At 44.0% G+C, this 25,981-nt stretch overlaps 2 protein-coding genes across 6 annotated transcripts in view; one reads left to right on the plus strand and one right to left on the minus strand.

Annotated features, from left to right (window-relative positions):
• The first annotated feature begins 130 nt into the window (after positions 1-130).
• Positions 131-3,431, plus strand: LOC147145425 (fibrinogen-like protein 1). Its single transcript, XM_086032547.1, has 7 exons — positions 131-292; positions 744-912; positions 1,866-2,025; positions 2,113-2,210; positions 2,280-2,368; positions 2,747-2,934; positions 3,043-3,431. Exons 1-7 carry the CDS (start codon positions 236-238, stop codon positions 3,248-3,250), a joined length of 969 nt encoding a protein of 322 aa, XP_085888673.1. The 5' UTR covers positions 131-235; the 3' UTR covers positions 3,251-3,431.
• The window catches only part of mtus1b (microtubule associated tumor suppressor 1b), a 46,329-nt gene continuing 23,725 nt past the window's right edge, over positions 3,378-25,981 (minus strand). For 4 of the 5 annotated variants that reach the window (XM_086032541.1, XM_086032545.1, XM_086032543.1 and 1 more), the window contains 8 exons: positions 12,529-12,652; positions 12,353-12,443; positions 10,669-10,774; positions 10,479-10,552; positions 10,119-10,211; positions 5,879-5,995; positions 5,690-5,787; positions 3,378-4,998 (listed from right to left, as the gene is read on the minus strand). In XM_086032541.1, coding sequence (XP_085888667.1) covers positions 4,785-4,998; positions 5,690-5,787; positions 5,879-5,995; positions 10,119-10,211; positions 10,479-10,552; positions 10,669-10,774; positions 12,353-12,443; positions 12,529-12,652 — 917 coding nt within the window. In that variant the 3' untranslated portion in view covers positions 3,378-4,784. The remainder of the gene's footprint in view (positions 4,999-5,689; positions 5,788-5,878; positions 5,996-10,118; positions 10,212-10,478; positions 10,553-10,668; positions 10,775-12,352; positions 12,444-12,528; positions 12,653-25,981) is intronic. The other variant, XM_086032542.1, reaches the window with a different exon arrangement.

Genomic DNA, 25,981 nt, shown 5'->3' on the forward strand with positions numbered 1-25,981 from the left:
TAATCTTATGGTTTTTCGCAATTTGGGGTGCGTGGCCCATCGATATCGGCGAGATTTGAAAGGTTATGAACGTTCAGGGGCAGGAGACGCCACCAAGGCGCAAAACGTGACAGTGTTTATTCTTACCGTTAGATGGCGCACATACAAAAGTGGGACAGCGCGGCACTGAGTTCTGCCGCTGAACCGCAGACAGAGCAGGACAGAGTGCAAGACAGCAGGTCCGGAGAACACTGAAATGATAATGCTCATTCAATCATTGTATTTTCTTTTTTACATGGCTGTCTCATTGGCGGTAAGAAATTCCATCTTATTCTTGTTGTTGCACGGGTACATTACTGTTGTTGTCAGGGAGAGGTCGCCGCAGCTTGCATAATTTATTTGGCAATTTTAAAGCCTATAGTGCAAACTGAACGATCCAATGAGATCCGGTGGAATTGAATGTTTTGTCGTGTCTACTACAATCATTCCTTTAAAAGTTTAAAGCTAAATTAAAAGCTGCCGGTAATGGGGGGTCTTTGGGTAAACAAGAGAAACATCCTCATCAATATTTGAAATTGACTTAGCCTACGTCATTTCACTTGTTTTTTTAATTGTTGCGTGTTATGAGCCTCAAAGGTCCAACTAATTTATGATAATAGTAACAGCCATGTGCAGAATGTCATTACAGTCTGTCAGTCGTTGTTGAGCGTCGTGTTGTTGAACTGATTTAAGTCAGTACTTGTGCGGCCTGATCTCTTGTCCAGGTACCTTTGCCATGTGAACAGACGGTGGTCAGCCTGCAGATAGAGATTGAAGAGCTGACAAATGTGATCAATGAGCAGCACAGATACATCCAGGTGCTCCACAGCCACCAGGCTCAGCAGCTAGAGCACATCCCCAACACACATCTGGGCACCCAAAATCTCTACAGAGGTAGTCATTTCTTTCTGCTTGCTCTCGCCCAAAAATAGTAAATAACTATTGACTACAATTAAATGTCTTATTACCATTAAATTCCGTATGTTAAGACAGTCTGAGTGTCTTTGGTGTATGTGTTGGCACGTTTTGTCAAGAAAGTGCATCACTATAATATGAACATTTTACAATGCATCATAAAGCTGGCTGCACTTTCTAATTATAAAAGTAACTTTCAGTGTAACTTTGAAAGGGGAGTGAACTCAAACATTTTCTTTACAAGAATATGTTCTAAGCAGGCCCACTAGTCGAAACACGGCATTCTGATTAATACTGCATTTGTGGAATATAAATTAAGCAGCAAAATCCACCCATTTTAGCCATCTCAGGGGGTGGCCATTTTGCCACTTGTTGACTGAAAATGACATCACAGTTGCTCAGGTAATGGCCAATGATGGCTCAGCTTCAGAAAGCAGGTGATGGCCACCCGCCTGAGAGGGCAAAAACAGGTGGATTATAATACTTAATTTATATTCCACAAGCACAATATTAATCAGAATGCCATGTTTAGACTAGTGAAGGTGCATAGAACATATTATTGCAAATAATTTGTTAGAGTGAAAACACTTGTACAAAGGCTGCTATTTTTGTTTGGCTAACACTTCTTTTTTAACAAACTTTTATACCGAGGTAACCTTGAATGTAATCCCAAATATACTTGAATGTGTCAATTATACTATTTAAAATATATTATATGTTGAAAAAGGTATGCATGATTTTGAACTTTATCAAAATGTGTAAAATAATGAATATAAAAGATTTTGTCTTGATTTTTCACATCAACATTATTTCCACTAGCGTCATTTCCCAGCTAAAACACTCCACTCAAGACATGAATTCAAAATTTGGCCAGGGAATGAATCCTTTTTGGGCTTAACTGTATGAACTTTATTTGTTGTGTGTGTATGTAGACTGCTCCGAGGTGTTTGCTGATGAAAACACGGCCAGTGGCTTGTATGTGATTCGCCCCGATGGCTTCCCCACAGCACTCAGCGCTTACTGTGACATGAACAACGGAGGAGGGTGGACAGTTTTTCAGAGGAGGAGGGACGGCAAAGAGAACTTCGATAGGTGCGTGTGACTTTGCAAATATGGAATAAATGTAACATTGAACATTTACAGTAAGTAGCAATACGTAAATTGTGTGTCTGTGTGCAGAGCGTGGGTGGAGTACAAACATGGTTTTGGGGACCTACATTCTCCAGAGGGAGAATTCTGGATGGGCAATGATGCTCTACATCATCTCACTTCACAAGGTGTGTGTTTGTGCATCTGCATTTGCTGTTGGGTGATTGTCACACATAAGAAAAAAAAACCTCTTCTAGGAAAGTACGATCTGCACATTACTATGGAAGACTTTGAGGATAAAGAAAGCTTTGCAGAGTACAAGAACTTTAAAGTGGACAGCGAAACGGTAAATTCACATCCTCCGTTTTGCAGCATCTTATCTTTAACCTCGAGCTTCCTTCTTTTCTCACAGTGCGGCTCTTATTTAGACTAAGGTTTGCTGTTTCCAAGCACAAACAAAGGTATATGGTTCTGGACTTGCTATCCGTGTGAATTCTTCAACGACAACTTCCTTTTTTGTTCATCTCCAAAGTGGATTAGAGTTCCAGGGCAAGTGTCACAAAATATCTCTCTTTCGTGACAGCAGTCCCAGAACTTTTCTGCTGCTTTTGAATCCACTCCTACGCTCATTTTGTTTCTCACAATTGTTGGATCTGTGGTTCTGTACCCTATCATTTTTCTGACGCTGAACTCATTTTCCGTTTTCCTGACTTCTCTGTGGAAGGACTTGTACCGGTTGCATTTGGGGGAGTACAACGGGAACGCAGGGGATGCCCTGGCTGACCTGCACACTACCAAGCACCTGGCTCCAGGCAGCACCTCGGCCGGGGTGACATTCAGCACCTACGACAAGCACCCTGATGGGGATGGCAAGTGCATCAGGCACAGCAAGTCAGGCTGGTGGTTCAGCAGGTCAAAACATTTGTTTTCTCATTTCGACGAATGCACCATTCAGAAAAACGTCTTCATAAAAGGGCTCACCAGTGTTTTTCTTCTCATATTGTGAATTCTTGTGGTCAGATGCGATTCAGGGAACCTTAATGGGCATTACTACAAAGGACCGTACCAAGCGATGACCGATGACGGCATGGTGTGGTACACATGGCATGGCTGGTGGTACTCCATCAAATCAGTGGTCATGATGGTACGAGCTGCTGACCTTGAACATCCACAGGCCAAGGTAGTGGGACAACTGGACCCGAAGAAAGTGGCAGGTGATGACCAGTAGCCGGAAAAGCAGGCTAACTCTACAGTAGCAATGTCGTCTGTATTATACAGACTGTACTTTTGTAACTTCATTTTTGGTACTTCAGCATAAATGGAGTTGGATTGCAACAATTAAAACATGACTACAATTGGATACCATTCTGTATTTATCCCGTTTTCAAAATAAAAGAGAACATACGGTACTGAGGCATTGTGGGTGCGTGCATTTTAAGTTTTTGAGGATGAAGAGAAAAGGTCTAAACTTAAAAGCCAGTGTCTGGAAATAAATGTTTTCACACTGTGGGAAAGGTAGTCAAATGTGACAATGTAAGTGATCGTCTACTAAATCAATGAGGGCTTTTGGTAATTTTACAAAGTGCCAATTGGTGTTATCTACCAGGGATTTTAGGGAACACTGGTAATATAGTTATCAGCATTTTTCTTTTCGGAATGGGGCTGGGGTCTAATTTGGCCTGCGCAGACAGTGTAACATCCCAGGAGAATTACATTCCACGTAATAGAGGAAGGTTGGAAGGAGCAAACGTCGAATAAGGTCATCCAAGTGCAAGTCTATGAGTTGAGGTCTGTTGAACAAAACTAAGTACAAGTTGTTGTTTGCTCATGTTAGCATGTAAAGTTCATTCACTTCTTCCGGAGGTCTGAAGCAGACCAGTGATTGAGCTTCCCTCTTTCGAGAGAAAGTGTCCTATTTAAAAGGGGAAGTCAACCCAAACATGTTTTTTTCAAGACTATGTTTCTATGCAAGCCCACTAGTTGAATAAGGCATTCTGATAAATATTGTGTTTGTGGAATAAGAGTTAATCCACCCATTTTTAGCCATTTTTAGGGGTCACGGTTGCTCAGGACTCAGGTAACAACCGATCACAGCTGACTTGTTTTTTGAAGCTGAGCCTTGGTCGTTACCTGGGCCCTGAGCAGTGGTGATTTTCAGTCGACAGAAGTGACAAAATGGCCGCCCCCAGAGATGGCTAAAAAGGGATGTATTTCGCTGCTTAACTCATATTCCACAAACGTAATATTAATCACAATGCCGTGTTTCAATTAGTGGGCCTGCTGGGAACATATTCTTGTGTTTGGTTAGATTTCCCCTTTAAAAGAACAATAAAGGCGAACAATCTTCGTCAAGCCTCAAACATGTAAATGACAGATTGTGGTTTGCAGACCAAACACAACCTAAGTACACATCCCATGAAACTTTCTCAGCTTCCTCCTTATTGTGTGAAAAAAGGTAGGTAGCCATAACACAAGAGAGGTACTATACACAGACCCTGAGTCATGCCTGCAATTTTCTTGAGAAAAAAAGAGGACTTTTGTTGGCATTTGGTAGTCAGAAGCTAAACAAGCCCTACGCTCACATCCAAGTGCATCTGTGCAGCTGCAATGTCTCTGCTTTCAAAGCAAGAGTCTTTTACGGCAAATAGTTCCAAATGTACAAGTTCATCATGAGATAGGCATCCACCGCTGTACAATTTGGGGATCTTCCCTCCATCTTTGTGGTGCTTGGAATGAGCCGTTGAGAGGAGAGTAGGAGGCCGTTATCTAGGTGATAAGGGCGCGGTGGAAGGGAAGGAGGCAGAGTTCCGTGGCGAGCTGAAGGGCGACGTGGGGGAGAGGCGGCGCAGACTCCCCAGCAGGTCACCGTTGTGCAGTTTCCACAGCAGCTCCTCGTTCTCCATTGACAGACGCTTGTTGACCTTGGACTCTTTCTGCAGCGTCTGCTGCAGTATGGCCTGCTCGCTGGACAGCTGCCTGCAGTTACAGTTGCAGAACATTGTTTTCAATCGGCCGTACTCCGTTTGCTGAACATTCTGGAGATTATATTAACAGGTGCACAGGTGGTGATTTTTTTTCCTTCTCTCAAAAAGTTGCACTTGAATGTTGACATGTTTTGAAATATGTTGTGGATGTAATAATCAGCTTTATTTTAGTGTCTGTCAATTTTTCTAATACAGTCAACCCTCAAATATTTACAGTTGAGTTCCATCTGGAGGAACTGTAAAATTGGATCGAGAACCATCATTTAGACAAAAGTAGTCCATTGCCACCATATTCTGGCATCTACAGGCAATTACATTAAAGTTTTAAAAAAAATTACGAGCAGATTTTCACTTTTCAAGGCAGGGCTCGAATCACTGTACTCTTTGTTTTATGTTGCCTTCTCCAAAAATTACCTTCTTCAGAGATATTCTGTTAAGTTACACCTGTTGCTTCACTTGCAAGTAAATACTTTCCAGTGAGGACAAACGTTTTTTGTTTTTTTTAAATGTACTTCATATTCTTGTGCATGTTGGTAGATGCATCTTCAGATCAACTCAAAGTGTTGATGAGCCCACCAGTAAGTAATGTGTTTTTCTACCATTTCCAGGTAAGACAAACTGATTTAAGCCACTGAATCAGTGAATAAGAGTATAGACACAGACAAACACACGTATGTACACACTTTGAGAGAGCAGCATGTTTGTCCATCCTGGCTTTGTAGTCCTCGTTCTCCTGTTGAACTTTTGTCAGAAATTCCTCCAGTTTCACATTTGTGTCCACCTGGGACACACATACACACTTTAAGCCTTAACCATTTGTTCTTTTTATTTATTTATGAATGATATTCAGCCTAAAAATGAATGCTACTAACCAGTTTGTCCATTTCCATGAGGTTCTTTTCCTTTTGGTGCAGCTGGTTATTCTTGATTTCCAGCACCACCTTCAAACTTTCTAGCTCCTGCTCCAGGTAAACAGTGTGGGAGTCCTTCTACAAACACTCACACACACAGCATATCATTAAACACACCACATACTTTCGCCCTAAAGGAGCGAATCAGGAGCTCCTCTAATCACTTTAGTTTCATTAGAATGCTGATTAGATCACTAATGTTGTGATTTTCCATTAGTGTAAAATGCATGCCTTGCATTTCTGACCTGCAGCAGTGATTCTTGTCATGGGGTTGAGCTTTTGTGACTTTAAGCAAGTGCAATTTTTGCACACCAGCAGAGGGCCGCTGTGTTCATAGCTGCTTCACCGAGGTTGTGCTCCTTGACTTTGACTTAGCTTGACTAATGGTTATTATTCGGGAAGGGGCATATTCTCGTGTTCACATTTAAGTAAATTCTTTACAAACCTTTCTTACGCACTTTCAAGGAGCAGCAATTCCCCCATCTAGGCTTCTGACACACCCACCACCCGCTTAACTGGTGAAAACTCACGCAGACACCTGAAGACTGAAGAGGTGTCACCCATTGAGTTCTGAGGATGCCTACAAGTTCCACCGGATTGTGGAGTGTTCCCGAGACGTGAATTCCATAAAAATCTTTTTGGAATATGTCCGTCATCCGTCAATCTGTCATTTTTTCAAGCCAAACCAAACTATAATCGCCTGTTGTTCAGTACGTCATGTTATTTTAACCACACTTCTGTCAGTAAACGTAAAAGGTCCGCCAGTCCGACAATCTGGAAAAAAATAAGGTCGTCCAACAGATGAAAAATCCATCCATCCATACGTTATCTGAAGTGATTTGATTAAAATGGTAAATGGAGTGCACTACTACAGCATACTGTGTCAGATTTCTGCTCAAACAACTTTAGACATCATTTGACATCTTTTAGCAGTTGGCAAACAACTTCTGGTGCATTACTGCCACCTTCTGAAAAGGAGAGTGGGGCTGCAAAATACGGTTTCACAACCTACTAACCCTACTCTTCCCAAAAATAAAAATAGAAATGTAACACTCACAATAACTTCTCTGTAAAACTGTCTCTGTGTTTAAAGCTACTTTATTACCTCCTTAGCCTATTAATTAGTTGTTGCCTTACAGCCAGCCTAACTCATGGTTCTTTCTTTGGTGCATACCGCCACCTAGTGTTTATACAGAGTCAATGCAGTCTTCTCAAGTAAGACTTATGACAAACACACGTGAGACAGGTGGGTCATGTTTCTGTCTCTCATCAGCAAAATGGACATCAGTCAGTGGTGGACTGTGTGAGGTCTGTCGGGAATTTACACTGATGGACGAACACTCACTTCTGTCTGTCCATGCTTATTCCGTCTTGTTTATTTATTTATTTTTAAGTTTCCCATCTATCGTGTAACGTCAGCAAAACGGGCGCCCATCAGTGACGGACAGATGAAGCGGTCCATCAGTCTAACGGAATTCCCGCCTCTGTTAAATTGACTTGTATAGCTCGGAGGTTGTATAATGATGTCCCCAGTGATGTGCGCGGCTCGTCTAACAGGCTACTTTGGAGGAGCATGTGTAATTGCATTCTGTATTTAATAAATACAACAAAAGCAATTTAATCAGAGGGCTGTGTTCATAACTCAATGAATATTTGCAGCTCTCCCTTAGTTGAAAAGCAAGTGAGCATGCCATTTTTTTCAGCATTTCCTAGCAATGATTCCCGCCAATCACGTGAGCGCAGCACTTCTATCAGTTTCACGATCAAAATGTCAACGTCAATTAACAAGAAACCATTCAAAATCTAACTCAACATTGCCACCATTAGAATGACTATGAGCTTTGAGCCAAACTCCAAGCCATCGGCACGAGTCCGCTTGGTCACGCGGGCGTCACTAGCGGAGCACAGAAGTGGTTCATTGAATCACAACGTGCAATATTTCACCTTCAAGAGGTGCTATTCCTTACTCAGAGCTGGGCACTTGACCCTTTTTTGCCGGTCCGGCCACGACCCTCCACCCTTGACCTGGGTACCCTTCCGGCCTAGACCCCCGCCGTTATTCATAAAAATTATCACACCACCCGCCCCATTAAGGGCCCCCCCCAAAAAAACGTGCATGACGCCGCCGCGGGAGAGATGCTAACGGCAGAGGGTTTTTTTAAAGCTCATTAGCTGGCTAATTTACCATTCAAACCCGCTGTGGTTACGCTTCAAACATGCTTCAAACACGCTTCAAACGCGCCACTAGTACTTACTCAGCTGCGTGTGCTTACTTCCATTGCGGGTCCTGGGGTTGGTTTTGGTTTGGTTCATATTGTATAATTATTTGGGACCAACAGACGGCAAGGAGTCCGCAAGCATTCAACAAGTTATTTATTTTCCACACTTAAAAGCGTACCAGCAAACCACTACACAGCAAGTTTGCTAGGGCGTATTTCCGGAGCGAAGAGAGAAATAGAGGTGAAATAGAGCGGGGTTCTTTAATTGCAATGAAAAAGTCCTGCTGTGTTGCTTGTTAACCCATTAAGGACGGGAGCGCATAACCGCGTTTCTACCACTAGAGCCGGGAGCGCTGTTGCGTCTTTCTCCCCTTAAAGCTGGGAGAGCGTCATTTTCTATTTATTATTTAATTCTCGGTCCCTTAACCAATGAAATGCATCAGAATAGACGTGATGGTGTCGTGAGTAGTTGGAGGATTTCTGGATTTTTTTCCAGCAGTAATGGCGGACGCCGTCGATCGCAGGATCTCTGAAATGAATAGGCAGTGATTTTGACAACGCAATTATGGACTTTGAACCAGTGGAACCAGTCGAACGTGATATATGGTTAAGATATATGTTTGTATATAATGACAATATTGATGTCTTTGTTACAGAAGAGGAAGGTAATTACCACTTGTTTTTTTTAAAATTAAACGTAGTGCTTCTCTTGCACTGATATTTTATTTTTACCTCTTCGATTGTTTCGATTTGACACAGTAAAGTTGAATAAACTCGAGTCTGTGTGAAAGCCACATGTCTAAGCTCTCAAATTCTTTTGGAATTATGTTTCTGTCTGCTACAGGGGCTGAGATATTAATTATTTTGTAGGTGTTGAATTTCTGGGAAAACTTCAGGTTTTCAAGGGTAATTCCAAAGACGACTTTAGGTTTTGCGGAGCTGTTGAGCCAGGCGCTTTAGGCCTTAATGGGTTAAAGTAAAGAAGACGCCAGAAGAAGTGCATGAACTCCACCTTGATGTGCTAGCGTCATCCCTGAGTGCTGCGCGCAGCTTGACTATACTCGTGGACACAAGTTGTTTTGAAACAGTTATGTTCCAAGTTGGGGGGCATCGCTTCAAAAAGACAGCGGCAACAATGGATATCGTGCCTGCTACAACCATAAATGGACCGAGATGACTAAACGATTTGCATTTGCATTTGCATTTATTGCGAAAACGATCTGAAAGGGGTAATGTGGGTGAGTAGCTTCTTTACACACACATACGTGACATAACACCCACGCCGCTGCCTAACTAGTTTGCTTTGCAGCAGCAACGAGCTGCGTGGTGCATCCTCTCTGTGTGGGAAACTGTACTTCATTGCAACATGTGACACAATGGACCGATCAGAGCAGCAACAATTCCTGATGTGTGCATGGCATGTGTTGCAGACCTGTCGCCAATAGCAAAATGCGTCAGTCATGTGAATCAATGCGGCAGTTGTTGCTCAGAAGGCTTTCACCGAGATGAAATTTGGCCGCCTCTCGACCACGTCACACGCATGAGGGGTGATTAGTGGGCCGGATTAAAATCCACTTCCGACCTTGCTTAGTCGAGCCTTTTTTTAAAAGTTGTCAGCCCCCACCCCCTGCCCCAAAAATGGGCATCTGGCCGGGCCGGAGGGTCCGACCGGTCCGGCTCGGGGCCCAGCTCTGTCCTTACTACAGCCTCCTGAGTGCCGAAGAGGAAAAATGCTTAACTGTGGGAGAATACGCGCACCGCTAGATTTGACAGGGGACGCCCTCATTTCAATGTCGTGCCACCCAGAGTGCGTGCATTTCATTAAGGTGCGTAAATGACACACTTAATCTGCATTGCCTCAAAAGTGCACAGCAGCGCACCTTTTCTGCCTTAAAGCACATGGGAGACTTATGATGTCCCTAGATCGTCAAAATGATTAGCAGAAGTCATGTGATACTGTATTATGCTGGGAGAGTCATTACCAGATTCTTGTCTGTGAGTATCCGCCTCTCTTCTTCTGCTTGTAACTTTTCGTGCAGGGCTGCGTTTTCTGCTGACAGCTCAGATATTTTGTCCTGTTAGGAGGTAGAAGCGTGGATTAAAGTTATTCGGAAATGAGAATTTACAGTTGAGTCTCAGTGAAATCAATCCCCCAAAACTACAAAAATTGTTCCTGTCCACTGCTATGAGGTTATTGAAAAAGCTTACGAAAGTGATTTCTCAACAACATTTTGCTGTGACATAAAGCATTTTGGTTGTGGGAATTTGCTTAACGGTCCACAGCCCCACTAAGAAGAACTGAAAAAGGAAAAAACTACAAAAAAAACACAAGTTAGTCTTACAGAAAGGAGAGTTTCTGTTTCCTTGAGTGTTTTGTCCAGGTTCTCAAGATCAATTTGCTGAATTCGCTTCAGCTCTGAAATGAACAAATTTGAGGAACACTCATTTACATGAGATACACATATAAATATGAAGTACTGTTAAACGAGAGGGTTATGTGATTTGTTTTGTGTTCTGGGTTGATGAACGCACCTTGTACCAAGGTCTCATGCTGCTCTTTGAGAGACTCAATGATTTGGCTGTGACTTACTTCTTGGTTCTTCTTCTCAGCTTCTTGCCTGCTCCTCATCTCCTCCACCTACAAGGGGAGGCACAAATCAGTTTGCTGATGATCAATGAGCTCTTCACAATGTACGTCACGGTCACTGTAAGCATGTTTTTTTTTTTTTTTTTTTTTTATGGTTGTGCATCTTAATCTTAGATCAGATCATCTGATTCATCAAAACGTACTTGGGATCCAATGTGAGTTCATCATTGTTGATCTGCTGTGTCATTGATTGGTTCCCTTTTTTTTTATATGGTCTATATGGTATATATATATATATATATATATATATATATATATATATATATATATATATATATATATATATATATATATATATATATATATATATATATATATATATATATATATATATATATATATGGTCGCTGTTGGCTGAAAACCTCGGAAGTCCATGTCATGTCATGTCATGTCATCTTCCAAACCGCTTATCCTATACAGGGTCGCGGGGAGTTGCTGGAGCCTATCCCAGCCGTCAATGGGCGAAGGCAGACTACACCCTGAACTGGTCGCCAGCCAGTCGCAGGGCACTCGGAAGTCCAAATATGGTTAAATTCATTTTTTTTCACAAGTTGATTCTAATAGTACGTCCCTACTTCATCTGTAATTTCTATGCAATTCTAGCCAATCTAAAGCGGTGAAAATAGCAAATACTCAAATAGAGCACAAATTCACGGCCACTCTCAAACGCAAGTTGTGTGTGTTGCAGAGGTGTGTGCGACACCATATTAACGTTAAATATTGATCTCCGTCTGCAGAATGCGTATTTACCGTCTTTAGACAATAACGAGTGAAAATAGTAAGGTTTGCTGGATTACGTTGGCTTGTTTGTTTACTATGGATCCATGAGATGCTTCGTTGCAAAAAGACCCTCAATCGTGTGTCGTGAGGTAATTAGTCTCCGTTTCATTTTCATATGCACTTTATAGACGCGGTTAATTGAATCATTGTTTTATTTGCTGCATCACTCATGGCTTTAAGCTTTAAGAAGGCATTTTGTGAAGGCATTGTTGCCAAAATAAAGATACATTGTATTGGGCAGACGGCGTTGTACAATGATGTGGGCTTCACATGAGTGTGGACTTCGAAGTACTCGAATGTCGCCGGCTTGTTTTTTATACTCTTTTTATCAATTCAAGCGTGACATTAGCGATTGAATGTATTCTGTAGGTAGTATTATGTTGACCTGAGAGTGCTAGGAACAAAGAACAAAGCGGTGCCTGCAAACTCAAACAAGCTGACATTTTTTTGGACCTCCTGTGAAGTTGTGATTTTGTTACTTACGAGGATCCCGCCCGACAGCGACGATATAACACAAGTGAGGATAACAAATAATAATAATTATGATGTATTTGCCGCTACAATTATCATGATCATATCAATGTTATTTACAATCAATTTGTAATGACAAGACTGACAATTGCAGTGTGCGCGCATGTGGATCAGGAAAATATTGAATTTGAAGTGTAACAAACATCTTCTTAGCTCAAGACGCTGGCACTTTTTTGTTAAGCTATGACTGTCAAAAAGATTCAGCTTTAAGATCAGGGTGAGATGTTTCCAGCAGCTGATTGCTGTTTGTTCTCTGACCTGTTGTTCCATTAACATGCGACATTTGTCAGCCTCCTCCTGGTACCTTTGATGGACTTCGTCCCACTCTCTTTGGTAAAAACTCCTCAATCTGACACACACAAACAAGTCAGAATAAGAATCTGTCTGGACGTAGAATTGTGATTGTACATTTTGTGTGTGTTGAAGTGCAGTACCTGTCCTCCAGTTGAACCAGTTCCTCGTTGTGTTGCTCATCGAGCCTTTTCAAGGCCTCCCCCAAACTGATGCGCGCTTCCTCCTTCTCCTTGTGCAAACGGTCACAGCACTGAGACGATGCCGCTGCAACCAACACAAGAATGACTCGTGTTTGACGTTCAATGATACACTTCACTTTGCAAAGTCATTTGAGTACTGGATCCGCAAGTCAGACTTATTGACGGTTCATCTCAACAGCCAACTTTGAAGGACTTTTTGCATTCTGTTTTTAATCAAGCCAATGAATGTCCTTTATTTAGAATACTGTGCTCATGACTGAATGCATGTTTGAAGAGGAGTGAGTGTTGAGCAGTGGTTGCCTAGCAACGGATTTTGACCGGCATAGAGTAAATCAATACAAATTATTCCAAATCTAACTAATGTACACTACCCGCACTGCAGGTCATTGCGGGTTGCATGACGTCAATGTTTGGAGCTCTATCGTGTTTTGTATGTTTTTGTATTTTAATTGTTATTTTTTACATGCTGTGATAGAGCGCCGTTGAACCCTGTCACTTATTGGCAGGAGCGGAGCCAGAACATGGCTAATGGGTGGGATTGGAAAAATCAGGGTGGGCCTGAATACTAAATCCCTCACTAAGATCAATCTTCCTGTCCCAAACTGACAAACTGAATATGAAGTTCAGATCTTCCTTAGACAACCACAATTATGTCATTCTTAATATTCTATTTATGAAATAAAAAACACAACGGAACACAAATTCAAAAATAATTTTAAAATAATTTACTAAAATTTTAAAAGTAGATTTTTTTTTTCATGAATCTCACAGGGTGGGTAGTCTGTCAATTTGGGTGGGCCTGTGCACGCCTAGGCCCACCCATGGCTTCGCCCCTGCTTTTTTGGCTGGTGTGCTGTCGTTGCCTGGGAGGGGCAGCTAACATGAGCACGCAGCAGCCGTTTTGTTCTCGTGGAGCAGCACTCCATTCGGATTTCGGGTGTCGGGGTTGCACACTCCACAATTATGCGACAAACACACGTCAAACACTAAGCTGCATGCTGCCACCTCAGTTGGACGCATGTCACAAACCCAAACCGAGGCCCCTTCTGATCGTGACCTAAACAGATCTCGGTGGTGCACTTCAGGAGGTCACCTGAACAGGGATTCAAGCATAATAATAGTTTGGTGTATTACTTCATGATTTAGTTGTATTTTTTTGGGGTGAATAAAGTAACTGTGAAGAGAAGATTAATTGTATATGGTGCAGATAACATTGATTTATTTTGGTCATGAGCAACCTTTGATTAACTGATGTATCCCTACCATCAGCCCTAACAGCCCTACCATCTGTTAAATGTTTTGCCCGGAAGAAGGGGTTAAGGGTATTTAAAGGGACCCAACTTCATTTGTGGAGGGCGCTGAGCCTAGTGGCATCGTGGGTGACTGGCTGCTGGAAGTTAAGTTGAACTTCTTGTTAAAGTTTTGAAATCGTTTTTTTCTTGGAGTCTTCCATTGTAAATATTTTTTTTCTTTGTTTGTTGTTGTTTTGTTTTGTTATTTTATCACTGGAGTCCTCACTGTAAATATCTTTTTCACCTGTTGGTGCAACTTTGTTGTGATTAAAAAAATACTCCACTGAAGTTTTTTGACTGCGCCATAATTTTCGTTAATTTTCTTAAACGAACCCGTGACACATACTATTTTGATCTGAGCAAATATTGTAGGCGCAAGAGTGCACTACGTGTGCTAATTAAGTGTAGTTCTTTGTTATATCAGTGCAATACTATCAAAACATATCTCAGAGTTGGGGAGGGCATGGGAGGTGTGATGGGGGGGTCAATATTGGATGGCTAGCCCCGGGACCTATATGAGTCACATTACTGTTTTCAAAAACCTTAAATTTAAGACCTATTCAATTAAAAGAAAATACAGTATGTCAGAAAGAAGCAACACTTTTTGTCTGTTTTCAGTTCATGTATGTTGGTATTTTTTAGAATGTTATTATGATTTTATTATAATGCTTTTATATTGTTCAAAATGACTGTTGGCAACATGATCAAAATAATACTCTTTAATGCAAGCGTGATTATGCATGCGCATGTACTCCATTTTAGAAAGGTTGTGATTTTCAGTGGTGACGCAGGACCAATAACCCAGGTGTTTTCAAAAGTGTTTTTGTTGTTACTCACAAACAGCTACGTAGCTGTAACCAAGGGTGGCCATGGCTACCCTTGGGCGCTCTTCGGCCACCCCCACGTCTCGGGCAAGATTTTGATAAATGTGATTCGGTGGCACAGATAATTAGTTCCCGCCGTGCTGCCGTTTCCACTGAGGCATTTAGATGCTCTGTCACCATATATTTAAATTGATCATCTATCAAAATAAGCATTGGTACCATTGAGCTGTACACAGACTATAAAATAATCTCAAAAGAGGCCATGTGCGCTGTGTAGACAACGTGAACTTCACAACCTCCGAGTTTTGAGATGACATGCCGAGAGGGCACGTGCAAAAATGCACGTATGTGTGCGTTTGTGCAAAAATACTTTTTTTTTTATCTCAAAAGACCAAAACAAATTAATGTTAGGAAACAACAAGCAAAGAATGAAAGGCCACTCTTTACAGAACTACAGTTTTCTTCATGTAATCAGATCAAGTGCTTGGAGGAGCTCCCCAAAATTTTGTGAAAGCAGGTGTGATGTGGATCTTGTGCAGCAACATGTTTGACTCATTCCAAATGTCAAAGGAGGAAGAGCATTCAACAGATAACAAAGTAGCTTTCTGAGCGTGTCAACCACATTCCAGTTTCATTACTCTCATCAATGACAAGTGATCCAGACCCAAACATTTGTCAGTAAGGTCAGAATTATGAAGCACAACTCATACCTTTCGTGACTAATTCAACTCTCACATGCAGATGCATGCCCACGTCTCTCTCTTGTCAACAAGCGACACACTCAATTATGTACATTCCAAATCAGAAACTGTAACAGTTTGACCTACCATATATTACACTGGTCAACAGCAAATTTGATCGGAGATGGCTTTATGTGTCGAAAAATGTATTTTAGACTTAAAAAACTCTATCACGTAATGTTTTACATTTACATTTTTTTTATTTTTAAGTTTGACAAGCTTCCGCCATATGGATTTTACCATGCGCTGTCATTTATAGCTAGGACGTTTCAGAAAAAATGTCCACCTATTGCTGAACCTAACCCTTAAATATAACTAAACATATTCATATCTTATGTATTACAGTATATCATTGTTATTACTGTATTCTTCTTCTTCTTCTTCTTCTTCTTCTTCTTCTTATTATTATTATTATTATTATTATTATTATTATTAAACCCCGTAAAAAGGAGGGCAGATTCACAATCTGCACAACAAAATCATTTAGAAAATTCCACTCGCATCTCTGATTAAATAATGTAGCAAACGTGTTAGCGACTAATAACATACCTGTCAACCCCGGGCTGTGCTGAATCTTACAAAAGTTGTAATTTGCCCGTACATTTCTTACACAGTATGTATCCCTCAGCGGGAGAGGTGGGGGAAACGGAACAGATATTTCTATATAGAATCTTACACAGTGTATATCGCTTGACGTGAGGTGTATATCGCTTGACGTGAGGGGGGTGGGGGGTTGTTTGCGGGAGGATGGTAGGGGGACTTTGCTCGTGAAAGTTGGCCGACGTTTGCCGTCGGAATCGCTAACGGACGCTCCGTATTAGAGCCAAAATCGACAAGACGAGATCGGTCTAACAAAAAAAGAGTTTTAACATTTTTTTTCCCGTACAAAAATTGTTATACGGCGTACACAATTTCAAATGATCAAAAAACGTATAAAATACGGGGAAAAGTTGACAGGTATGTAATAATTACTGCACAGTACAGATTCTGTGGCAATGGCTTTCCCGTCAATGTGTCACACAGTACAACACAGCTGTTTGTACTGACAAAGAGAGCTAGACATCAACCACACACAGTAGCTGTGATCAAAATGTTGTCTTGTAATGTAGCAACAAGTGGCTGCGGCTGGGACAGTTGCTGCAACCCTTTGAATGGAACGCTCAGTGCATGCGCTTTGTGTGCGTGCAGCTGCTGCAGTGACGATGGGAAGAACAAAGTCAATAACAGCGGAGGAAATCCTTAACTCCAACTTGTGCTTCACCGCACACATTGGGCAACACACTGTATATGAACGTATGTATTGTTGTGTGAAACATCAAGCTCATTTCTATTCTAATTCTGTGCGTACCTCCCAAATATAAACACGTCTGCTTCAGCACTCATTCAGGGCTATTTAGCCCAGAATAGGCCAAAAATAAACAAACCAAGAGAACCAATCGCTTTCAAGCTAGATACAGTAGTTGCAACAGTAAGAGCATGTGACCTTAGACTGTAACGTGTCACAGGAAAACTATTAAGACACGCTGAACGACATGACAGGTTGTTCCTGTTAAGACTCAATGCAGGGTATAAAGGTTTTACTGACAGCTTGGTTTGTGTGCGTGTGTGTGCGTGCGTGTGTGTGTGTGGGTGTGTGTGCGCGTGTGCGTGGGTGGGGGTGTGTGCGTGTGTGTGTGAGAGCAACGGTCTATACACTGCCAACATTCTTCAGTTCCATGTGTAAAGACATGAGTCAAAGGTCAAACGCACAGCAAAATAAAAAACATTCTAGTCAGTGGTGCAACAAATGATGGAATGAAAGTGTGCAAAGTGTTCTTGGAAGAAAAAGGCCTGAGAACAGGAAAAAGCTTTTCAGTGTTTACAGTAATTTTTGGAGTGTTAGCATACTGTAAAGCCTTCATATATTTTTGGAATACACTTGTAAGAAAAATGAAATGGTGTGGTAATATAGATTGGATGAATATGAACCCGAAAAAAACATATCGGTCTATCTCTTAACACACACATCGAATTACTCACAAACAATCACTCAAACGCACACACGCACAAATGAGCACACACACACACACACACACACTAAAACAGATTCACACATGCAACAACAGTCCCTGATAGTGTAGTGGTACACACGCCTGAGTTGTGTGCGGGCAGCGTGGGATCGATTCCCGCTCAGTGACAGTGTCTATGTGTGCCCTGCGACTGGCTGGCGACCAGTTCGGGGTGTAGTCTGCCTTTGCCCATTGATGGCTGGGATAGGCTCCAGCAACTCCCCGCGACCCTGTATAGGATAAGCGGCTTGGAAGATGACATGACATGACATGACACGCAACAACAAGTACACATTTCTACAGTTGAAATTATATTGACAAGTTTACAAGGATGCGTACATAAAGATCAAAGATTGCTTGAGTCTTCAAAAACCTAACATACGCATTTTGGTAAATATCAAAGACATCCAATGGAAATGTCCATCTGTTCGTTATCAAAATGTGTATACAGTATTACGTTCGATGGCACCTTTTTGCCGACCGCTCCCACCGGTGTGAATGTTCACTCTTGATTATTCCCTGATACCGTGTACCGATACCACTCGTTCTTTGGATATTCAAATTTCATTCTTTCTTTATAGCATACGTGATGATTTGCTCAGGTGTTAAACAAAATCAAATACTGGCGAGGAGGACTTTCTCAGTGTCAGATTTTTTTTCTTAAAGTAGAAGTCAACCCAAACATTTTTTTTCAAGAATATGCTCTATGCAGGCCCACTAGTTGAAACAAGGCATTCTGATAAATATTACGTTTGTGGAATAAGAGTTAATCCACTCATTTTTAGCCATGTCTGGGGGCACATTGTCACTTCTGTCCACTGAAAATGACATCACAGTGTCTCAGGGCTAAGGTAACGACCAATCACGGCTGACCTGTTTGCTGAAGCTGAGCTGTGATTGGTCATTACCAGTTGCGATGTCAATTTCAGTCGACAGAAGTGACAAAATGACCGTCCCCTGAGATGGCCAAAAAGTGTGGATTTTGCTGCTTAACTCATATTCCACAAACGCAATATTAATCAGAATGCCGTGTTTCAACTAGTGGGCTTGCTGGGAACATATTCTTGAAAAAAATATGTTTGGGTTGATTTCTCTCTTTAAGTATCAGTGATATCGGCAGCCTTTACGAGAATCCAACACTTGAAAACAGGACCAATACTGGCACGATACGATACCTGCTAATTAGTACTTACCCATCACTAATGTTCGGTTAGGAAAAAGTGCATGTTAGGGTTTGTCAATGATTCTTCCTTGTCTTTGATGTTACGACCTACTGTGTTTTTGGTTAAAACATAATGCTAATCCTGGTGTACACTTTTTCCCTGTCCATACGTACGCATTTCGGATTCCCGTTTTCGTAACCATCAAAGACATTTTGCTCTTCAGCCAATCTCAGCAGTACAGTAAATGGTCTTTGATGTTTACGAAAATTAGATGCCCGAGTTTGTCGAAGGCGCTTTTAAGTTTGGTGCATTAGCTTTGTCCCGGAATGCCAAAGTGCACCCAAGTCGGTTGAGGCTCGACGGGTGGCCGGTGAACTGCAATGTTGTTGTTGTTCCGATTCAGGTAAAGAATGTGAGTCAGTCCGTGGAGGAGGTCCACCTGCGCACCTCGAGGGACCTGCGACACGTCCGCGAGTCGGAGCAGCTGCTGCGGGGCTTGGACGGATGTCTGCTTTCGTACACCACCAGTCCTCGCACGCTCACGTCCAAGGGTCTACAGGTACGCGCGCACGGTGCCAACTAGGGATAGACCGATCCGGGCCGATTATCAGCACCGATATTCAGTATTTTGACTAATATCGGTATCGGCCTTTTTTAAAAATCTGATGGCCGATAACAAATCAATTTAAAACAGTCTTAACTTCAAGGAAGTATTCATTTAAATTTTCTGTGAACTTTAAAAGAGATTCTACTGACCCTGGGAACACTATGCACCTTTTGTTTTTATTTGAAGTTATACAATATATCTTTTTGTTAAAATTTTACAACAAAGATGGCCACATTGAAAAACATTTAGAATAATGATTAAAAATTTTTTTTTTTAAAAATCAACGTTATGCAAATCAGAAAAATTGTTCAATAAACATATTGTAGAGCTGCTGGGAGCGCATCAGCCTCCCAGCATGCTTTGCAGATCTGTATAATGCTATGCAGATGTGCATCTAGTAAATGACAGCTAAAATGCACGTTTTGTTGCCTCACACGTTTCTGTTTCGGCTGTCCCATTGTGTTCTGGTGTGCAGTTCCGTTTGTTGTCCTGTGATGTCTTTGGTTTTGATGTTGCACCGTGACTGTGCATGATGTGTCGAATGGTGACTTCCATGCACCTGTAATTGTGTGAGTAACTTGTAAGCCATACTTCTGCTTACGTAATTAAAAGTGCTTTCTACTCTCTCTGACTCGTGAGTGCCACACTGGTGTCAGAAGTGGGATTGAAGGATGGCAACCATACTCGAAGAGATTGAAGAGTTCATCTCGCGCTTGCAGATGGAGGGAGACAGTAATGCACAACAAGCGGAACGGAAGAGACTAAGCTTCTTTGCGACGCTTCCAGGAATGGAGAGCCGAAGTGATCGACGAGAGGGGGCGCCTTACAGAGGAGACAAGCACCGCCCCATATCGAAGGTACAGCCACAGGGTCGCTCCGAAGAGGTCACGAGCGACCCTCCACGCCAAGAGAACAGCATGGCTAGCGGTACAAGGGCTCCGATTGAAGTCGTGGAGAGGCCGAGTACGAGAGCGATGACCAAGGTGCCACGCTACAATGGGGAAGGGAGACCTTATTCAGGTCCAAATGGCAGCACGCTTCAATGGATGGTCAGCAGAAGAGACAGCGGTCCAAGTTGCTTTCGCGTTAGAAGGCAAGGCAGTGCAGATTCTGACCGATCTTCAGTCACACGAGCGGCTTAACTGGCAAGCGCTCGAGGGGGCCCTGCTACGGCACTTTGGACTATGCTGATGATGCCAGAGACAAGTTATCTAACCGACAACAGAGGACGAATGAGAGTTTGGGTGCCTATGCAGCAGCTCTTCAGCTTCATGCAAGGTTACAGCGCATTTAGTCATGAGGTGCAAGAAGAATTGGCCCTGGAAGCCTTCATTCTGGGACTTGGAATACAGCAGCTCAAGCGACATGTTTGCCTGCACGCCCCAAAGACATTGCCAACTGCCCTGAGTGAGTCCGGAATGTGTGTGCACATCCTGTGTGACAGCGGGAGAGATAGTGGGCCGAGACACCGAGCCTGCCGCACGTAACTGGAGAGCAGCGTGGAGTGGGAGGACAGCGAGGACGACGATGAGGCCGTTTGCCTAGTGTCTGCCACACCTCAACGCCAGCTGCGGCAACGTCACAAGGGGCCAGCTAGAAAGGAGGGACGCAGAGATTGGAGAAACTCTGCATATTGCACGCTACTGCCCATCCCCGGCGCCAAAGGGTTCTGTTTCTGAGGAGTTAAACTAGGTGAGTGTGGCACAGAGGGAGAACTGCCACCCATCAACTCCTCCCACATAGACTCACATTCACAGTTGCGCCTGGCCGCCTTGGGCCAGCGTGTGGACTATACTTGCACTGTGACATCGACGGACGACAGTGCAAAGCCTTGGTGGACACATTGGTGGTCCACCATTTCCCTCATCCGCCCGGGTATCCTACCTGGCACGAAGGGCTCACGACCTCGAGGATGGAGGTCCACCAATAAGTAAGTAAGTCTAATGGCAACATTGAGCCAACAAGTCCAACATACAAATGCACATATCTAGCTAATATTTAGCTTATAGCATACACAGTACACTGCAACATATAAGATAAGATAAGATAAGAATGCCTTTATTGATCCCACAGTGGGGAAATTTTCGTTGTTACAGTAGCAAAGATATAGGTCACACAGGGGCGGCGGCATAATGTGGCCATTAATGTATAACATTGACGGCAAACATTTAGAATCAAACCTATGTAGATATACGCAGTAACATGTGTATATACACATGTGTATACACACCAACCTACATCTACATAAAAAATATGAGGAACACTCATTTCGGCCTGTACATAGTACAGAGGAAAAAATACTCTAAGTGACAGTGCTGCAGTGCTGTAGTGAAATGTAAGGAACAGCATTGGATAAAAATAAAACTAGACTAACAGTAGTGGGGAATGTTGAGTATTGCACGGTATTACAGTAGTGGGGAATATTGGGTATTGCACGATACGAGCTCAGGTGCAGGACTGCACAATTGCACTAATGACCGCCAGTTTGTAGAGACTACACAATGTTCTTGTTAAAGAGTCTGACAGCAGCAGGCAAGAAGGAATGGCGGAATCTCTCCTTTGCACAGCGAGGGTGTAACAGTCTGTCACTGAAGGTGCTATGGAGTGCTGTTAGGGTGCCCTGGAGGGGGTGGTCCGGGTTGCCCAGCATTGATGACAGCTTGGCCAACATCCTCCTGTCCCCCACCGAGTCCACAGAGTCCAGGGAGCAGCCCAGGACAGAGCCGGCCCTCTTGACCAGTTTGTCCAGCCGCTTCTTGTCCCGGGCCGAGACGCCGCCTGCCCAGGTGACCACTCCCTGGAAGATGACCGATGCAACCACCGAGTCATAAAAGTTCCTGAGGAGTGTCCCCTGAACCCCAAAAGACCTCAGTCTCCTGAGTAGGAAGAGTCTGCTCTGACTCTTCCTATAGAGGGCGTCTGTGTTGTCGCACCAGTCCAGTTTATTGTTCAGATGAACACCCAGGTACTTGTAAGTTGAGACTCTCTCAACATCTGTTCCCCGGATATTCACTGGTGCAGGTGAAGAGTGCTGGCGCCTACCGAAATCCACCACCATTTCTTTGGATTTCCCCGCATTGATCAGGAGGCGGTTCTGCTGGCACCAATCCACAAAACCCTGAGTAAGTTCTCTGTACTCCCGATCATCTCCGCCTGTGATGAGGCCGACAATCGCAGAGTCGTCAGAGAACTTCTGCAGGTGACAGGTAGGGGTGTTGTAGTTGAAGTCCGAGGTGTAGAGGGTGAACAGGAAGGGAGCCAAGACAGTTCCCTGTGGGGCCCCCGTGCTGCAGAGGAGCACGTCAGACACACAGTCCTGTGTTCTCACATACTGTGGCCGGTTTGTGAGGTAGTCCTGGATCCATGTGGTGAGGTGGTGCGCCACCCCCGCCCGCTCCAGCTTGTCTCCCAGTAGGGTGGGCTGGATGGTGTTGAAAGCACTGGAGAAATCAAAGAACATGATCCTCACAGTGCTCCCCGCCTTCTCCAGGTGGGAGAGTGAAGTGTGGAGGAGGTAGATGATGGCATCATCCACACTGATGCCAGGCTGGTATGCGAACTGGAGTGGGTCCATTGAGGAGCTCACCAGGGGGCGCAGGTGGACAAGGACCAGTCTCTCCAGGGTCTTCATCAGGTGAGACGTCAGCGCCACCGGTCTGAAGCTGTTGAGCTCCTTCGGGTGGGGGGTCTTTGGCACCGGGACCAGGCAGGATGTTTTCCATAGCTGGGGGACCCTGCCCAGCTTCAGGCTCAGGTTGAACATGTGCTGGACAATTCCACACAGCTGGTCTGCGCAAGATTTGAGGAGCTGGGGGCTGATGCCATCTGGACCCGCTGCCTTCCTCGCCTTCATCTTCTTCAGCTGGTTCCTCACCTGAGATGTTGTGAAGGCCAAGGCTGGACAGGAAGGAGTGGTGGCTATCTGGTGTAGCTGGGAGCTGGAGTCTGTGGAGAAAAGAGGGGAGGGGGTGACACGCCCAGCAGGAGGAGTAGGTGGAGACTGCAGCAGGAGAGACTGAGTGGAGGCAGGCATCTGATCGAACCTATTGAAAAAGAGATTCAGCTCATTTGCCCACTGCAGGTCCCCCTCAGTCCGGGTCTTGGGTTGTCCGTGGCCTGAGATGGTCTTCAGGCCCCTCCAGACTCCCCTGGCGTTATTCTGCAGCAGCTGCTCCTCCATCCTCTTCCTGTAGGACCTTTTCCCCTCTCTGATCCTCCTCCTCAGCTGGCGCTGCACAGTCCTCCGCTCCTCTATGTTGCCTGACGCAAAAGCCCTCCTCTTCTCCTTCAGGAGAGCTTTTATGTCTGGTGTGATCCAGGGTTTGTTGTTGGAGAAACACCTTACTGTCCTGGTGGGTATGGTGTTCTCCATGCAGAAATTTATATAGTCTGTAACAGTGTCCGTTAGACTACTAATGTCTTCCCCATGAGCATCGCTGAATACTTCCCACACAGTTGTGCTGAAGCAGTCCTTTAAGGCCTCCTCGGCCTCTCCAGACCATCTCTGAACCGTGCGGGTCACAGCTGGCTGCCTGCGGACCAGAGGTTTGTACACAGACTGGAGAGCCACCAGGTTGTGATCAGCTTTGCCCAGCGGGGGGAGGGGCAGTGATGTGTATGCCTCCTTGGTGTTGGCATAGAAAAGGTCCAGTGTTTTATTGTCTCTGGTGTGGCAGGTGACATACTGTGTGAATGAAGGCAGAGAGGAGGAAGGGGAGGCATGATTGAAGTCACCAGAGATGAGTACCAGGGCATTTGGGTGCTGTGTTTGTAGCCTGCTCACTGCTGCAGTCAAGACATCACAGGCTGTGTCGCAGCTGGCAGCTGGTGGGACGTAGACGGTCACCGCGATCACGTGACTAAACTCTCGCGGGATGTAGAATGGCCTCATGCCAACAGCTAGCAGCTCAATATCCCTGCTGCAAAGCTGCTCCTTAATCGTGATGTGCCCAGGATTACACCATCTATCGTTCACAAACACAGCCAGCCCTCCTCCTTTCCTCTTTCCACTCTCCAGCGTCCTGTCCGCGCGTATGATTTGGAAGCCGTCCAATTCTACGACCGCGTTCGGCGTTAGCGTTGTTAGCCACGACTCCGTGAATAGCATCAGGCTAGCCTCCCGGAAGTCCCTCTCGTGCCGGGTAAGCACCGCTAGCTCGTCCATCTTGTTGGGGAGCGATCTAACATTCCCCATGATAACAGACGGGAGGACGGGATGGTATCGTCTCCTCCTTTCCCGGCGTTTAACCCCCGCACGAGATCCCCGTCTCTTCCTCCTCAGCTCACGGGGGATATCGGGTCTCGCCCCGGGAGCCGGCGCATGGTTAGCACGGAGTGCTAACAGCTGATTCCGGCTGTAAACAATGGGGGCTCGGCTCCGAGCCAAGTCGCCGGACACGATCGCGCAAAAAATAGCAATCAGCAGCAGCAAGAATACCGCAGTTTGGGTGTCCATTGCTACGCAAGTTACGACTATCAATTATACGAAAAAGGTATGAGGTAGAGTAATATTAAAGAACAAAAACACACGAAAAGGCTCACCGATGAGCCGGAGCTACTGTAGCGGGCTGCCACTCGCGCGGCGCCGGAAGTCGAAAAGTACATTACAGTACATTACTGTACATACATGTATACACATAAAGCATATGGTTACATAAACTGCTTGGATTAGATAGACTTGAAAAATAATACTACGTACATAATAATACAAAAAATACAAAGATAAATATACTGGTTAAAAACAGCCCTTTGAGCAATTCATAGTAAAGTTCACAAATTCATAGTAAAATTCATGAAATTAAAGAACACAGAGGTTCATGTGATTTGTTAAAAAATAACTAATTTTGTTTTGTTAAGAATTGGTATCGAGAATCGTTAGGACCCACAATCGAATCAAAGAACCAGAATCGGGACCGGAACGGTCCAAATTCAAAGAATGCCACAAACCCTAGAGGTGATGCATGCTCAAAAGTGCCTCAAGGGTTTTTCACAGTGGATTTTTTTTTCTCTTTATTTCAGCTACCCGAATTGGTACCTATCATCATCCACTTTGGTAAGAATGCACACACTTGCGTGTGGGCAATTTTGCAGAGTCCACGTTCACCTCCTCCCACTGGGGAGTGCACCGTACTTGAGTGCTGCACGGAGTGCTCACATGAGCCCGATGAATGAGTGCCACTGTGCTGTGGATGACATCTACTGATATAGAGCAACCCCAAATAATATCTGCATTTTGGATTATTACCCTGACACACAACTTTATTCTTATGTTGCCCAGGCTGTCAATCTAAATAAAACAATCATAAACACAGTATGTGGATGACAGACTGGTGAGAGAGTCTGTGCAGTTGCCCGACGGCTCCCTTTTCGCTTTTCTCAGAAATGTGAGGAATTGCACCTCATGTTTAAAAACACAAATAATGTCTACATTGTACATAATTTGTAAATATTGATTTGAGAGTGGCGGCACGGTGGTCGACTGGTTAGCACGTCCGCCTCACAGTTCAGAGGTCGTGGGTTCGATCCCGGCTCCGGCCACCCTGTGGCTCCGGTTTCCTCCCACATTCCAAAAACATGCATGGTAAGTTGATTGGACTCTCTAAATTGCCCCTAGGTGTGATTGTGAGTGCGGATGTTTGTCTCTGTGTGCCCTGCGATTGGCTGGCAACCAATTCAGGGTGTCCCTCGCCCACTGCCCAAAGACAGCTGGGATAGCTCCA

The sequence above is a fragment of the Filicampus tigris genome, chromosome 6 (genome assembly GCF_054856515.1).
Source record: "Filicampus tigris isolate MCC_2025a chromosome 6, RoL_Ftig_1.0, whole genome shotgun sequence".
NCBI classification, from domain to species: domain Eukaryota; kingdom Metazoa; phylum Chordata; class Actinopteri; order Syngnathiformes; family Syngnathidae; genus Filicampus; species Filicampus tigris.

Excerpts from the sequence above, each read along its gene's own strand:
- LOC147145425 (XM_086032547.1), top strand. The coding sequence starts at position 236 with ATGATAATGCTCATTCAATCATTGTATTTTCTTTTTTACATGGCTGTC. Across the intron at positions 2,211-2,279 it reads ACATCATCTCACTTCACAAG|GAAAGTACGATCTGCACATT; the intron begins GTGTGTGTTTGT and ends AACCTCTTCTAG. Across the intron at positions 2,369-2,746 it reads TTAAAGTGGACAGCGAAACG|GACTTGTACCGGTTGCATTT; the intron begins GTAAATTCACAT and ends TCTCTGTGGAAG.